This window comes from Macrobrachium rosenbergii, chromosome 54 (assembly GCF_040412425.1).
Source record: "Macrobrachium rosenbergii isolate ZJJX-2024 chromosome 54, ASM4041242v1, whole genome shotgun sequence".
Taxonomy (NCBI): domain Eukaryota; kingdom Metazoa; phylum Arthropoda; class Malacostraca; order Decapoda; family Palaemonidae; genus Macrobrachium; species Macrobrachium rosenbergii.
Window position 1 is genome coordinate 33283198 of NC_089794.1, and position 18313 is coordinate 33301510.

An 18313-nucleotide genomic window follows, 5' to 3' on the forward strand; every position below is an offset into this window, starting at 1 on the left:
TTGTGAGAACTTTCACTGGATTTTTCGCCCTTGTAACGATGAACTGATTTTACTATTCTCGCTGATTATTCGTATCAATGCTGCATTTTCATGTTTTGGACACAATTCCTAAGACATTTCAATGAGTATTTCTTTTAATTAATAGAGAATTTTGATTTTTTGGAATATTCTAAAGCATTGGTTCTCAACTGGGGGTCCCCGGACCACATGGGGTCCGTGACTATAGAGTAGGGGGTCCGCGAGAAATTTTGGAAAATCACAAAATAAAAATACAAACAAATAATGACAAAACAACAACAATGGTGGTCCAGGGACCCCCAGTCGAGAACCACTGTTCTAAAGGTTTATCTATTTACTGATAAGTACTCTTTATGACCTTCTAGTAGATTACTTATCCCTACAGAACACGATTTAACTTCATGGAGTTGGCGGTTGCATATTTGACGGAAATATCGCAAGTATAAAAATTATTTTGTTATCTTTTTAAATGATTCCCTATTTTCACTTCTGAAACGGCTTTCCCTTTTTTTCTCTCTCTTTGCTGCTTAAATCACTTCCTATTCTACGGCCTTCAGTTACTTTCTCTTTCACATTTTCCTCCCAAACCATTTTAACTTGCGTCAATAAGTTAAAAACAATGCCTATATATATACATACATACATACATACATGTATATGTATATATATATATATATATATATATATATATATATATATATATATATATATATACACACACACACACACACAGTATATATGCAGATTAAGAGCAAACAAAACGCATTGACATGCCCTAGAGATGGATGTCTATTTTCGTAGAGAGAGAGAGAGAGAGAGAGAGAGAGAGAGAGAGAGAGAGAGAGAGAGAGAGAGAGAGAGACACACCATAACTACCAGCATCCACACAACGTTCAACAAGAATGTCTATTTTCGTCAATTCTATCTCAAATGTCAAAAGTCATCAATGTGTTGATCTTTTGCCAATCTTGAAACCCCAGCACATTAGAAATGTTCGAACATTAAGAATGTTTATTCTGCCTTCAAGATAATTTAACAGCACAAAAATGTGGTATGTTAATAGGAGTGAGAATGTATGTGCATGTGTGTGTAAATTGGTGCATATTTATGTAAAAGAGAAATTACAAAACGTACAGGCATTTCGTCATTTAAGAAAAATGCTATAGACGGTAAGAATTAAAATGTCCACATTATATTGTTTATACCAATAAACTTTAATTCGTACAGTGATAATCGTATTTCTAGATAGTTTAAAACCATATTTTTTTTTAAACTTAAACGAGCCAAAAACAAAGCTTAAAGCGTACGCTGATAAACGTGTCTCTAGATAGTTTCACACCTTTCTTTTAACTAAAAAGAGCCAGAAAACAAAAGTTATTAATAACATCAAAACAATTTCATCAAAACAAGCAAAATAGAATTTTAAAAAAGTCGCATCCGTTTAACGAAAACAATGAAGCATAAAACTCGAAGATGATTACGCCATAATGAAACACAAACACGAAATCCACAAAAACACAACTGTTATTCTAACGTTAAAACCCAACGGTATCCTTTAATGACGACAAAAGCAAGGAAAGAGAAAAAGAAAAAAAGAGAAAAAACCATTAAAACTTCTTTTTCGGAGAGCAACACCAGGTTGACAATCGAGAAAATATCAAAGGCATTCGTAAATATTATTGGAACGCAACATCTCTGTTTTTTTTCTCTCTCTTTCTCTCTCTCTCTATCTTTCTACGTGTCAGGTAAGGACACAGATGGGCGTAACCTATACCTTTATAAGGGTGTGAGGATTAAATTAACATTTTATGGAGAGGCTGTGGCACATGTAATAATGTTAGAGAGAGAGAGAGAGAGAGAGAGAGAGAGAGAGAGAGAGAGAGAGAGAGAGAGAGAGAGAGAGACTGTACAATCCTATCAAGAAACCCTGAACTAACAAAAGCTGTAATAATGACAAATATCTATAATTATTAATATCATTATTATTCCGAAGACTACACAAGCAATATTATCAGTATCGCAATTACACCGAAGACTAAACTGGCGACATTATCAGTATCATAATTATACTGAAGACTAAACAAGCAATGATTCAGTGTCATAATTACACCGAAGACTGAACAGGCAATATTATCAGTATCATAATTATACCGAAGACTAAACAGGCAATAGTATCAGTATCATTACATACCGAAGACTGAACAGGCAATTTTATCAGTATCATTATCACACCGAAGACTGAACAAGCAATATTATCAGTATCATCATTCTACCGAAGACTAATATCATCAGTGTCATCCTTATAACGAAGACTACACAGGCAATATTATCAGAATCATTACTATACCAAAGACTAAACAAGCAATATTACCAGTATCATGATTATACCGAAGATTAACAGGCAATATTATCAGTATCATTATTATAATGAAGACTAAACAAACAATAAAACAAGTCAAATAACAACAAAATAAACTCCTCGATTACTACAACCATACATCACCTGACCTCAACCCAACAAGCCCTGCTCTATCCACACACACAGCGGATAACCTTTGACCCAATACCGAATCTGGACCCGAACAAAGAGTAGGAAATTCCAGAGCCGGACACGTACAATGTAACCTTTGATATTTCCAACACCTCTTCTTAGTAATAATAATAATAATAATAATAATAATAATAATAATAATAATAATAATAATAATAATAATTTTTATGGTATTAAGAATTCTGTTATGATACTGAAACAATACTAACAGGTGACTACTTAAAGACATTACCTTCAACTGACCTATGTCGGTAAAGTGAAAATACTAATAAAAAATGTTATAAAAGAAAAACAAATCTTATATCAACACAGAATGTAAATATAAGAAATGAAAATGATTAATCATGGCATAAGGCCTTTTAGATTGGCATCACATCTCAGCATTAATCAGTTTTCATAATATTTCCAGGAAGACAGCCAGTCTGGTACTCATCAGACAAGACTTCATGTCTGCTGGTGGTAATAAATTTACGCAAATGTAAACTGCCATTAACTGTTACCGACATCATTCTAAAGCTAACACTATATACAATATATATATATATATATATATATATATATATATATATATATATATATATATATATATACACACACAATTATATATGAATATATATGAACAAATATACATATATGTAAATATGCATATGTAAATGTGAGACAGAAACACACGGTTTAATTCACTTCTCATGATCTTCCACTAATCGGCAAAAAAAAAAAAAAAAAAAAAAAAAATACGTTATCGACAATTTCAAAACCCCGACCTCGCACCAAATCAACCCTATCCATCCAACGTCACAATTTTCAATTCGCAATATCAATAAAGTTAGTCATTACATCTCACAAACAGCTGCGGAGGTAAGGAAGCATGATCCCCCCCAATACACCCATACCCATTCCCACCCCACCCCCTCTAAACATTGTGGGTCGCACACAGCTTTATGACACATGACAATTACGACGTTAATGTGTGAACTTTTCATTTTCGGCGCGGTCCGCTTACGTTATTGCGGCGGAAGTTCAATGAGTTTAAAATGTATGTTTTTAGTTTTCGGATACAGCTTGCTTGATTCCACCACCATGAGTCCTGTAGGCTTGTTCCATAGGAATAGGTTTCATCTCCTGAATAATAATAATAATAATAATAATAATAATAATAATAATAATAATAATAATAATAATAATAATACCATGAGTCCTGTAGGCTTGTTCCAAATAGGTCTCATCTCCTGAATAATAATAATAATAATAATAATATTCCACCACCATGAGTCCTGTAGGCTTTTCCATAGGAATAGGTCTCATCTCCTGAATAATAATAATAATAATAATAATAATAATAATAATAATAATATTCCACCACCATGAGTCCTGTAGGCTTGTTCCATAGGAATAAGTTTCATCTCTTGAATAATAATAATAATAATAATAATAATAATAATAATAATAATAATAATAATAATAATAAGAAGAAGAAGAAGAAGAAGATGAACCCTATTCATACGGAAAAAGCCCACCACAGGGGCCACTGACTTGAAATTCAAGCTTCCAAAGTATAAGGTGTTCATTCGAAAGAATTAACAGAAGGTAGGTAATGGGCGATACAGAAAGAGGAGATCAGTTATTAGCAAAACAGATTAATAATAATAATAATAATAATAATAATAATAATAATAATAATAATAATAATAATAATAATAACAGAATCCCGTTGCTCTTTGGGGAGTCTGACCTTAGATTAAAATCTCATGCCACTTGGCAACAAATATCAGACCTGTAAGTAAATAAATAAGCATATTTCAACCTCCTCCTTCAGGCCAGAAAGGAAAGTCCCGAAGGTAAAAGTGGAATAGAAAGTTGGAAAGGAAAAGGAGTGACGTTAAGTAAGTACAAAGCGAGTACCAGTGGGGTGGAGGAAGGATGGTCACTCGGAAGAGGCTTGTTGGGTATAGTGTTACCACGAGACCCCACTGTTCCAGTAACGTTGCAGAGGTCAGTGACAGCAACCTATAAAGAGTTCCTAATGCTGTTTTCGGTGCGTATAGCGGCTGAAGGCTTTCAGAGAGCAATGTGAAGCAAAGCAGCCTGTTATGATTACTTTTATGGGGCCTGAACGTTAACTTACATTATGTACACAAACATTATACATATATAATTTTATTTATCATGTCAAGCATTAAGGTTACTTCTATTCAACTCTATACACACACACACACACACACACACACACACACACATATATATATATATATATATATATATATATATATATATATATATATATATATATATATATATATATATATATATATATATATATATATATATATATATATATATATAATCGGAATAGTCTCAATGCTTGACATAAAAAATAAAAACTTTAAAAATTAACTTCTATATCAAATAAAAATGACAAACCCATTGCTTGCAATAATATAACCTAAATATGAAAACAAACGTTAACAATATTTAAAAAAAAAAAAACAATAACAGTAAATACATCTCGATCGTCAAAACCGACTTCAACCAACTACAACGAAACATAAAAAGCTTTTTCACACAACAAATACATCGTTTGCGACAATGCGGGCCAGCCTTACCTGAGGTGGCCTGGCACCCAGCGTTTCCATGCATGATTAAACAAGACTCGAGTTCCAGGCTTTTTATGACAAGTTTTTTTTTTTTTTTTTCTTTTATGGCGTCTTTTGTCTTGCTTTTGGTCTCGCAGTAAAAATCAGTTGATGTCTGGCATATTTCTCTCTCTCTCTCTCTCTCTCTCTCTCTCTCTCTCAGTCGGTACACTTCAGCAAAAAGCCCAAGTATGAATGGTTTACTTTACTCTCTCTCTCTCTCTCTCTCAGTCAGGTGCACTTCAGCAAAAAGCCCAAGTATGAATGGTTTACTCTCTCTCTCTCTCTCTCTCTCTCTCTCTCTCTCTCTCTCAGCCGGTAAACTTCAGCAAAAAGCCCAAGTATGAAAAGTTTACTCTCTCTCTCTCTCTCAGCCGGTACATTCATCAAAAAGCCCTACTTAGAATGGTTTACACTTTAAATGCATAAGAAAGTCTGCAAAAGAAAAAGCCAGCACACATATTCAAAAGACAGATATAGATTCATTGTATCTTAAAAAATTACATGAAGTTTTCAAAGGAACGATCGTGATGCATCATATGTTAAAAACTACATGAAGTTCGTTTCTCAACAAACCTAAAATGACTCCAAACGATGTTAAGAAGATTCTGAAACTCCTCGTCACTAATTTCAAGAAACTCCAGAAGCAAATAACCAGTGTTATTGGAACGCCATGACACTATAAAAAAAAAAAAAAAATTAGGCGATAACGAGAACTCAGCACCTGACTAATGATAAAATGGTGAGATAAATTCCACGTCTTATGATTATAACTTTTTCTCTCTCTCTCTCTCTCTCTCACGATGACATTAAGATATGTATAATTATCTCTCTCTCTCTCTTTTTCTTCGTGTCCAGGTAATTATCGTCACCTCGTTCAAAAACCCCGAAGCCGAGATAGCACCTTGAAAGGGCATCATAATACCTTTATTTCTTTCTTCATTTGGATCTAGGCTTAGTGGTGACAAGCGTTCCCAAAATGTGAAGAAGAAATCGGGAAGTTAAGTGTGATTAATTAAAACTATATATGTACCTGGTAAAAAGTGACCAGTAGATTCTCTCTCTCAACTAATATATATATATATATATATATATATATATATATATTATATGATATATATATATATAGAGAGAGAGAGAGAGAGAGAGAGAGAGAGAGAGAGAGAGAGAGAGAGAGAGAGAGAGAGAGAGAGGGGGGCTTTACTGACTACAAGAAAACGATATATATCACTGCTATACATGGAATATGCCATGAAATACCATCAAACATCTAAAGAATACTTAATAAAAGACAACACAGTCCCAAAGCTTTTATTACTCATAATATTAAATACAAACGAAAGTCGCCCCAAAAAATACTGCAATTAAAAATCATAGCAATTCTTCGCTGCCGAATAATGATCTTCACCCAAGACAGGTAAGAAGGCCCCACCTACTTTTGGACCATATACTAAAATACCCAGCCTCAGTAAAATTGAGGTCACCAACAGACGCACAAATTGGGAGTAGGAGTGGGGCGGGGTCGGAGTGGGAGTGGTAGTGTAGGATCAACGTTGATCACGTGTTCTCATTCCGCGATTCAACTGACCTTTTCCCTAACATCATCTGACCTTATTCTTTTCAACCTACCTAACCTTTTAAATAAATTCCCCCGCCGTTTGTTCCATTTCTTACACGAAAGTCGCGGGAGTTACGCGTTTCCTTTCCGTACGAATGACCTGGTCTGTAAATTCCTTCACAACTGGAAATAATCGGACTTCTGAAATTCAAGCAATATAAATACTTGATCAAGATATTTTCTTAATAAAGCAGGTTAATGACTTCCAAACTCCAAGATTTCCTCACCCTTTCAGGAAAAACTACAAACATATGCAGGTTCTGGGAAACAGATGAAGCCCTTCCTACATGGAAGGATTTGCACTCAAGTACGATACAAAAAAAAAAAAAATAAATAAATAAATAATGAAAATAAAATAAAAACTGCCGTAACCCAGCAAGGTACAAAGATAATATCTATCTATCAATCTATCTACCTATGACTATATATGTGTGTGCGTGTGCGCGCGTGCGCTCGCAATCTCAGGGGAGGGGTAGGAAGAGCAAACTAATGATGATGTAGGAATAAGGGACGAGTGCAAATCAGGCATGTGTAAAAAAAGAAAACTAATATCGTGGTAAAAAAAAAAAAATAATAATAAAAAGTGGTTTCTCGCCCTGGCCAACGATTCCTCGGATCGAGAAAATGTAACGAACAAAATTTTCCCTAGCTGGGAAAAATGAGAGGAGTATTCTTTGCAATTCTTTCATTGAAAGAGAAATAATTGTAGGAAAACTCGGTTCTTTCCGTGGAAACGAAAAAGCAACAAAATTTATCCCACCAATGGAAAAAATAGAAGAAATGCTTCAGAAAGAAAACGGCAGAACAGATTCTTTCATAAGATGAAAACGCATCAAAAGGAAAACTAAATAAATATCTTGCAAGGAAGCTAAAAACTAAATTTTCTTAGTTCTCTCTTCGCCAAAGTGAAGAAAATTGAAATAAAACGAAAACAAATTGAAAAAGCTAATCATTTATTAGTTACGTAACGTGAGAGAGAGAGAGAGAGAGAGAGAGAGAGAGAGAGAGAGAGGAACTTACCCAGGGTGGACGCATGGTGCCAGGCACGAAGGATCCGCCAACGGGTAGGCAATGGGGCAGAGGGAATCGAAGCTGCCCCAAAGGGCAGCACTGCTCAGGTGATGGCCAGCCGCCAGGGGATTCCCCACGGAGCCCCCGAAGAGGTCGGGATAGGCATCCATTAGCCAGGGATAGGCCAAGCTCAGAGACGACATAGTGGCCGCCAGCAGCACCAAGTCGCTTCGAAACTGCCACAAAATCGACTTTCACTCTCACACTTCTCCGGCCACTGACAAAAACAAGAACACTGATTTTGCACTTCGCCTAGATACCAGCGAGGAATTTCACTTTTCTGGATTCGCTCTGCACCTCTCGGCAGCAAACATCAGAGGGTTTTCAGTTCCCTCACTTCGTGCAGCATAGTTTGCGATTTCCTCCGAACCTCGATTGCGACGTTAAGGTTTACAGCTCGCTGAATACGCAGTATGTCTGGACGGCAGCACAGGCTTCAGTTTTCTGGTATTGCACAACACATCCAAGTATTGCCTCAACGTACATGTAATTCTAAGAACCCCATCATGGTAATTTCCTCTCCCAAGAGTTAACTGCAGGTAACTTCGGTACTGTTTAACAAAACAAAACACTCGTATAAATCCAAGTCTGGACGTTGATTACACACAAATCGACTGCAGAAAGCTGCATTTCAACTGACAGATTTCAGAAACATGTATTTGGTGCTTAACTATTCAATTCTATGTCACTGACTAGTTTCAGCAATTAAATTAACACTTTGGCGTCCAATTAATCAATTTTATATTCCACAGACGTGGTTTCACCAAGCAAGTTAACAATTTGGTGTTCAATTATTCAATTTTATATATTTCACAGACGTGACTTCAACAAGCAAGTTAACAATTTGGTGTTCAATCACTCAACTTTATATTTCACAGACGTAGCGTCACAAAGTTAGTTAACAATCAACCTTGAGCCTCCTTTAAACACACTTCCCACGCGTCAAATCACATTCCTAAGCAGCCAAATACTGAATACACATCACACTTTCAGACCAGCGTTAAACTGCTCTCTGGAGATACATCCACTGACCACGGAGAAACAACAAATGTTGAGGTATGGAACGGCGCACCACCTCCTCCTCCCTCTCTCACAACCAGAGCTGGACTTGGATTCGTTACTCAACTTAACAGGAGCGTGGACGTCCTCCCTCCTGCTACCTTAAAACTCCTTCGACTCCCGAAGAACTTTCACTTGTTCCCGGGGCTCCCCTCCAAAGGGCACCTGCAAGGTTCAGATGACGCAGGAGGGATGGGGGAGAGGAGGGGAGGGGGTTATAGAATACTGACTGGTGGCGACCCCGAAAAAATTCCGACGGGTCGTCTAATTATTGTCCCAACGGGAGATACTTGTTAAAATTTTGTTTTATGTCGACAGGGAGACTGGCAGGTCAAACATCACTTCCTCACAAAGAAAGAATCACAAACATTAGCAATATAAGAGTAAATGTTGGTCTATTATGTCTTGTTTCTGTCAATGCATCAAAAGAAAGTCAACAGACTAGAATATCACGGAATTATTTTTCTTTTTTCTCGGCAATAATAGCCAGCTAACTCCCATAGTTAAGAGGCAATATCTGTCAATGACTCAGCCTGGGAGTTGATTACTGCACCTTTCAAAGCAGACAAATAAAATATATAAAACAATAAAAAGAGGCCAGCAATTAAGATGTCTTGATTATCACTTAATCGGTTCTATAAAACACTGTATGAAAAGAATTGCCAAGAGAAAACGGCTTCATTAAATGTGGCCTGTATCTTCGCTATCACCAATTCGTTCCAAATGATGCACAAGCACACACGAACAAACACTTTTTTTTTTTTAAGGATATTACCAAAACTCCTGACCAAGGAAGCAGCACGGGATATCTGCAGAGTCCTTGTTACGGATCTTCTTGTTATGGCAATGACTCCTAAAAGTTAAAAACGTAGTCTTTGGGGGCGTGGGTGATCGCTGGAGGCCTGAGGGAGACGGGAGAACAGCCTCTCCAGAGCCACCAGAGACCTCTACGAGGGGCCACAGTAGTTCGGCAGAGCACCCACCCACAATGACGTTTTGAAAACCGGCGATGATGATGATGACGACGAAGACGTCGACAATTGACCCCTTCAGAGAGAGAGAGAGAGAGAGAGAGAGAGAGAGAGAGAGAGAGAGACCTTCACCTGGTCCGGTTCGACTGGTCCCACAGCTACTAGTACGGTGGGAAACTAGGGCTACGACGCCACAATGGCGATACCTCACTGGTACTTTTTTTTTTTTTTCTTTTTATACTCGACCAGACTTTGGTGGAGGTTTTTCTTTCGCACGTCGTTATATGGCAGTGATTGGTCCCAGTACCTGGTCTCTGCACTTTATGACGTCAGATTAGAGGCCTTTCTCTCACGATTGAAACGGTGATATTCATTTTCGCTCAGTTCCGTAATACTCTTTGACATTTGTCAAGTGATTACTCCAAGTAAGTCACATACCTACGTGATGTCAAATCATTTTCAAGACACTTTTTTTTTTTTTAATCTTCAGTGCACGTCTTATTCCTCCCTTAGTCACTTCAGGAAAGGATTTCGTATGACTAGAATAATAAACTTGATTTACGGAAGGCTAAACAGAGGCCTCTTTGGGGGAGAATTCTAAGTATTCTTTTTTTTTCTGAGTGAATCAGTACTATACAACACTACTTCTCCTCCATGCGACTTTGGCCCACAAATTTCCGTCAAGTAGCAGTAACAGAGATGCATTCCATATCATAATTGCGTCAATTATCTTCGGTGTAAATCAGACTAGCATGATACACTTGATTAACGTAAGGTTAAAGACAGGCCTCTTTGGGGGGAAATTCTAAACAAGTTGTTTTCTGAGTGAACCATTAATAATATATAACAATACCTTCTGGCCCACATAATTCGGTAAGTGGCAGGAACAGATACATTCCATTTCATAACTGCGTCACTTATCTTTGGCGCAAAGCAAGGCAATTGAAGATAGTTCCTTCATATTCTCGACGACCGTAAGCTGTGCGACGTCTGTTCACATTACTAAACCCTTCGATTATACATCGCTCACTTGTTCATTTCTTATCTTTGCGTTGTTATATTTTCCAAAAATTACGAAAAGGTTCTCCAAAAAATAGGGACCATAAATCGAAATATCGCAACTTAAATACATCTTTCCAAAAATTTGTAGGAACAACTTCTACAAATCAAATGATGATAAAACACACAAACATAATTTTCATAATGATTGGAAATATTCCCAAAACAAATTTTTTCATAACACTCGGAAATATAATGTTCCAAATTTCACAAAGCCAAAAATCATTAATGACCACACGTATTCTTCACAGAAGACAACAGGGGTGGAATTTAAAAAAGTAAACACACACTGATATTAAATCCACCATTCTTTTCCACAAAAATGTCTGAAGCACTGAAATGACGCCAACATTAGAACCCATCAAAATTCACCGGTTAAACGCGAAAAACTAGGCTTGCTCACTCGCGACCTACACAAGCCAACGTCCCTTAACCATTAGCCTTAGCCTCGTGGACAAAATAAGACACTAGGATATTCTCGACGAACTGAAAAGCCGTCTAGAGCACTTTATCTAAACGACTGATAACACCCCAAAAACAAATCTAATCTCATGCAAGGTAATGATAAGGAAGGTTGAACCAACTCTTTTCCCAAAATGTACTTGCTTAGCCATGGCATACGGGTCCAGAAATACCTGTACTATGTATAACACCGAATTTTGATAAACACGGATTCAGATAAATACAAAGAGAAATTCTGATATACGGACATACAACATCCATTTTCATATGTGGTTGTACATACCTTGAAGAGAGTAATTTTTCTACAAGCGTTGTTTCACGTAAATTCCATACTGAATACAAATGCTAAGACACAACACAACTTCGGTATTGAATGTAAATTCTACGACACAACACAAATTCAATATTAAATACAAATTCTAACACAGAACACAATTCCGATACTAGATACAAAGTCAAAGAGACAACACAAATTCCCTACTGAATACAAATACTACACAAATTCGATATTGAATGAAATGAGAAAACACACTCACACACATATTCACTACTCACCATTAACCAGTATCTCAATACATATACACACACACACACACACACACACACACACACACACACACACACACACACACATATATATATATATATATATATATATATATATATATATATATATATATATATATATATATATATATAAAAAATCTGCACGCAGTATCATCTTACATTGATCATCCACCGATAGCCTACATCCTGCCTCCATTACAACAATTTCGCACAGGATATAAACTGATCGATGATATCCTGAAACCAAAATCAATTGATATCCTATATCCAACGATATCCTACTGGTACCCATTTCTCTAATTCCTTGATATCCCACAGATATCTCAATTCCAACGAGACTAATACCCAAGATCTAACATTAACCGATATCCGATGAATATCCAATATCCAAATTCACTGACATCCGTTACAAGAATCACTGCTATCCTATTAATGTAATCAACAGTGTAATTTACTCCAAATAAAAACACCGGTATTGCATTATCCAACCTTCACTACCCAAGTGCCGTAACAGATGACGTTTGGATAGGATTACCTTGGATAACTCTTAACGGAAAAAGTAAAACGGGTTAAAAGAGGAAAAAATTTGCAAGAAGCAAATGATAAAAAATACATAATACTAATCAGAAATAAAAATGGCCCACCGAAAAGACCCACGAGATGAAACTGACATAAGAACGAAGACATTAAAGCTTGCAACAGGCAAACGGAACCGCCGTCTGCGTACGAAAATACTGGTTGAAGTAAAAAAAAAAAAATTCGGTTGATACACACGGGGGGGGGCCAACACGACGGGACACAACCAAAAGCCGAATCAACTGGGCTGTTCGGGCACCTCTCCAACACTGAAGGAACGTCGCCAGAAGGCCTCGAGGAGGGCGGGGAGCGATGGAAAGAAGTCCTTTTCCGAAGGGCTTATGGACACACACTGGCACAGACAGGGCTCCGTGGCTACCCCACCCAACCACCCACAAAAGGGGGGAAGATCATTTTCGAAGATAATGTTCGTGTCCTTTTTCTTCTGAATGCTTTGGTTTATAATGAAAAAAAAAAAAAAGAAACAGAAGGCTTTATAATGTGCGTTTCATTATTTCTATGGTTTCTCTTTCCACGGTTGTAGCCTTTAACTAAAATAAAAAAACAAATTATTTTGACTACTTTATAATGAAAGAAAAAATCAATTTTATTCTTCAGCGTTTCGTAATGAAAAAATAAAATAAGATTTTATTCTTCGGCGTTTCGTAAGATGAAAACTTACAGCATCATTATGTCCATCGTTTCTCTTTTCATGGCTTTGGCATTTAACTCAAATACAAAAAACAATTACTGTGACTATTTTATAATGAAAAACAACAGAGTGTATACTTCAGCGTTTCATAAGCTTTTGAAAACTTACAAGATCACTATGTCTACTGTTCCTCTTTTCATGGCTTAGCAAGTACTTTAAATACAAAATCAAATTATTACGACTTTTACAAGCTTTGAAAACTTTGGGAGTAATTCCTTCTTCTAAAAATTTGAACATTTGATCTCGATACAGATTTCACTACAGAAAAAATTTCTTTTATAGGAATTTACAAGGTCGTTACTTGCTGTTTAATATTTATCATAAACACAGGAAAATTGCTTAATTCAAATGTAAGAAATCTAACGATTTTATCATTCGAATTTACCGGAAGCTGTTTGAAGAGTAATGTTCCAGCATCCTCACTTTCCTCTTCTTCTGAAAACTGACAACATGACATCGATACAAAAAAATCTATCACATTAACAAGTGTTGGAAGCTGTCAGCATTTTGAAAGAGCTTTTTGAAAGCAGGGACTTCCAACACTTCCCAGCTGCTTTTAAAATCTAAAGCATCATCCTTCAATTATGGAAAATCAGATTTTGCTTTGGCGATAAGTTTTGCTAGCATGAATGGAGGGAAAAGATATTAAGCAGGGAAAATGCTGATGATAGGAAAAATGTTTGCTGGGAAAATACTGATAATAATAAAATGTTTACATGGAAAATTACTGACAATAGTAAAAATGTTTACAGGGAAAATACTGATAAGAGGAAAAATAATTAAATATAAAATAATAGTTTAAATATTTACAAGGAAAATACTGATAAGTGAAAATGTTTACTGGGAAAATACTGATAATAGTAAAAATGTTTACATGGAAAATTACTGATAATAGTAAAAATGTTTACAGGGAAAATACTGATGATAGTAAAAATGTTCACAGGGAAAATACTGATAATAGCAAAAATATTTAAGAGAAAATAATGGCAAAAATATATACAAGGAAAATACTGCTAACAGTGAAAATGTTTACAAAGAAAATGCTGATAATAGTAAAAATGTTTACAGGGAATATACTGCTAACAGTAAAATTGTTTACAACCTGAAAGAACAATGCTCCTTTCATCTAAAGTTATTTACTACCAAAAATAGGCACCCCTTAAAAAATACAGTGCTTCTTGAAAATGTACCCTAGCAAGATTAGCAAGTGGAGTACTAAGAAATATTTTATATAAAAATTTACTGAATAGGAAAAGTTACAAAGAATCTTAGTGATAAAGATGGGAAACTCCCTAAATATTAACTGATACTTGAAAAAAAAAAAAATCAAGAACAAAACCTGGCCTGGATTTCAAGCTTAAACGCGCTGATCCAACAGTATTGAAGGTCAGAGAGAGAGAGAGAGAGAGAGAGAGAGAGAGAGAGAGAGAGAGAGAGAGAGAGAGAGAGAGAGAGAGTTCAGTTTCAACATAACCTGAATCATTACATTTTTTACAACTGCTGACCATATTGCTGCACCAGTTAACAGAGAGAGAGAGAGAGAGAGAGAGAGAGAGAGAGAGAGAGAGAGAGAGAGAGAGAGAGAGAGAGAGAGAGACCCTTATCAATGTAAACAACTTTGAGACAAGTCATAATCTATGATGAAATGCAACTAGCTACAATTATGATAAAACGAACAGCTTCTGATAAGAAGTACGCCAGAGTTCAAAACAATAAGCAGCAGGACAATTGAAAGTCAGTCAGCTGTTTGTTTTCCACTGAGCGGTAACGGCACAAGCGCGCACGAAAGGGCATCATGTCCTTGTGTCCTGGGAGGACATCGCTTTTGTCTAAGACGAGAGCAAGGGAAGAAATTAATGGCTAACGGGGCGGAAGGACGAACGACAAAAATTCTCTCGTTAATTCGAAATGAAATGATGTTTTATTGCTCTTTTAAATGGACGACTGTTCCCCTGAAAATAGAGTAGTCATATTTATCCTTCGAGCGCTTAACTAATGGCGTCCCAGGCCAGAAATACTTTTGCTTACTTGCTCCTGTCCCATATGTCTAAAAAGAAGCTTAATAAACCAAAAAAGCAGCTTAATCAACCTAAAAAGAAGCTTAATCAACCTAAAAAGCAGCTTAATCAACCTAAAAAGAAGCTTAATCGACCTAAAAAGACGCTTAATCGACCTAAAAACGAAGCTTGATCGGCCTAAAAAGAAGCCTGATCGACCTAAAATGAAGCTTTATCAAGCAAGAAGTCAACCGCTAATATGACTACGTCCCTTACCTTAAGCATTTAACTGCATGAACTTGTAAATGCCGACAATAAAAGAGCCAATTACAGTTACACAAAATTAACCAATCCATACTGGTCCACAATACTGAAACGCTATTCAACCCTCCAAAATAGATCCTGAAAACGGATTATCAATTAGCTGAAATACACAGGGACATAAAAAATCGCTTGACCTACTGAGATAAAAGCTACCTTTTAAACTATTGAGGTCTTGATCGAAGATTCGACCTGGATGTCAAACAAGACCTACGTCCTCCTTCCCCCAATCTCTGGGGACTCAAAAAAATAATAATTAATAAAATAAAAATAAAAAAATAAAGGGGGGAGGGGGTGGCCCTGGCAATCCAGTGAACTCTGAGACAACTGACCTTACCAACGTCAGACTCCTTAAGAATTTAGGGGGACTTTCTCTGCCAGGGAAAGTACATGCATAAAATTCCGTCCACCTGACACTCCTAATAACTTTCTCTGAATTTAAGACGCCTCTCCGTTCTCCCTCTCTGAATTAGTAGTGGTTTGTATCTGGCTTCTTACGGAGTCTCTCTCTCTCTCTCTCTACCAGCCACTTAATTGAACGACCGAAATACTTCATATACGAGCAGCCAATAATGACTTCTCAATAAAGAGTTCCTGGCCCTCCATTACAACTGCCATCATAATCAACTCCGTGTTGAAGCAAGCAAGGTTTAGCCCAGGGTGTGTGTGTGTGTGTGTGTGTGTGTGTGTGTGTGTGTGTGTGTGTGTGTGTGTGTGTGTGTGTGTGTGTGTGTGTTGGGAAGAGTGGGAGGGGTTTTTCATATTATTCAGAAGATGAACCGTATTCATATGGAACAAGCATGCATAAGCCACTGACTTGAAATTCAAGCTTCCACAGAATATGTTAATTTATCATATTAACATTCATCTCCATAACATTTCACCTTCATTAAATAATTTCATTCCATGATATACTCAATTTATCACTGCATCAGCCACGTCATTCTCGAGTCATCATACATCCCGGTGACACCAACATCAATCCTCTTATCGCCATCAATCTTCCCGAAGCGCCTAATTATACAGCGTTAATCACCTAATCACACAGCCTTGACCACATCATCAATATTCACTCCTACATCACCCCTAATCCTCCTTCATCATCCTCAATCCTCCACCTACATCACCCCAATCCTCCTCCCACATCAACCCCAATCCTCCTCCTACATCACCCCCAACCCTCCATCATCCTCAATCCTCCTCCTACATCACCCCCAACCCTCCATCATCCTCAATCCTCCTCCTAAATCACCCACAATCCTCCTCCTACATCACCCCCCAATCCTCCATCATCCTCAATCCTCCTCCTACATCATCTTCAATCCTCCACCTACATAACCCCCAATCCTCCACCTACTTCACCCTCAATCCTCCACCTACATTACCTAATCACTGAGCCTTTACTTCATCAACATTCACCCCTACATCACAGAGACTAAATCCACTGCACCAACACAAACAAGGCTCTCCCCCGCCCCCCAAAAACCTACCCCATCCGGGGTCAACCAATCCTCTCAAGAGAGGCCGGAACCTCTGGTCGCTGTTGTCGTCGTAGTCGCTATGGCTCGTCGTTTCTCACAGCGACAAAAACTTCGTCGTTTCTCATCGCGACAAAAACTGGTTTTCGGTCTTGGGTTCCTGCGGTGGCATTCTTCATTAAGTAAAACCAGTTCAGGCGTTGACATTTCTCATTCCCTTAGCTACAAGCTCTCCTAAGGACTCCGCCTACCTCCAACCTCCTCCTCCTCCGACAGACAGACAGACAGACACGACAGGAGGAGGAGTCACCGCAATACAAGCTCTTTTTTCAAGTTTTGAAGATCACTTGCTGCTTTGGCGTCATACAACAGCTGCTTTCATAAATTGATTTACCACCAAACACTTGAGAAATTTAAAACTCATATACATAAATACATACAAGCAAACCACCTTACACACACTACACATACATACTGACGCTATTTATGTGTCAGTATGTATTTATGTATGTATATGTGGTTTTTAAATTCTCAAGTGTTTGGGATATGTCAACTGATTTAAACAAGCAGATGCATGGTTTTATACATATAAATATTTATGTATGTATATATATATATATATATATATATATATATATATATATATATATATATATATATATATATATACATGTGCAATGTATTACAAATCCTGACCGGTTTCATCTTTACATCAAAGTCATGATCTGGAGAATCGGTAGCACACTAGCCTCATGCACAAGAACCCAGGTTCAAACACTGGGCGACTCCTACAAAACCCACTGAGCCTCTGTTGACTTGAGATTGCCATCTATGATGGGCATTCTCATGTGAATCCCTTGATTTAATTTCCAAACGTCTTTAGAAGAGATACGATCACTCTTCTCTCCCACAGAAAGAATCAACCCAGGCTTCTGTTTAACACTTGAAAAACATACACCCTACTACAGAATCTTAAGCGTCGCTGCCTTTCCGAAAGAACAATCCTTCTCCTAACAGGAGGAAAACCTCGCAGTTGCACTATGACATAATCGTGAAAAGAGGTTTGACAGCAAGATGAAAGAAATACATGAATGGAGGTACAGTGAAAGGAATGAAAGGAGTTGCAGCTAAGGGCCGAAGGAACGTTGCAAAGAACCTTTAGTAATGCCTACAGTGCATCCCGTGAGGTGCACTGACGGCACTAGCCCCACCCCCTACGG

The 18313-nt window shown here is 37.2% G+C and overlaps 1 protein-coding gene across 28 annotated transcripts in view; it reads right to left on the reverse strand.

Annotated features, from left to right (window-relative positions):
* Positions 1 to 18313, reverse strand: part of sm (smooth) — a 783427-nt gene that overhangs the window by 224917 nt on the left and 540197 nt on the right. The window contains exons 1-2 of one of the 28 annotated variants that reach the window (XM_067097818.1): positions 11384 to 11449; positions 7841 to 8442 (exon numbers count right to left, since the gene is read on the reverse strand). The exons of 22 other annotated variants lie outside the window; for them this stretch is intronic. In XM_067097818.1, coding sequence (XP_066953919.1) covers positions 7841 to 8034 — 194 coding nt within the window. In that variant the 5' untranslated portion in view covers positions 8035 to 8442; positions 11384 to 11449. Of the gene's footprint in view, positions 1 to 7840; positions 9292 to 10774; positions 11450 to 18313 lie in introns of those variants that run through there. 5 more of the 28 variants (XM_067097820.1, XM_067097817.1, XM_067097816.1 and 2 more) reach the window with 5 other exon arrangements.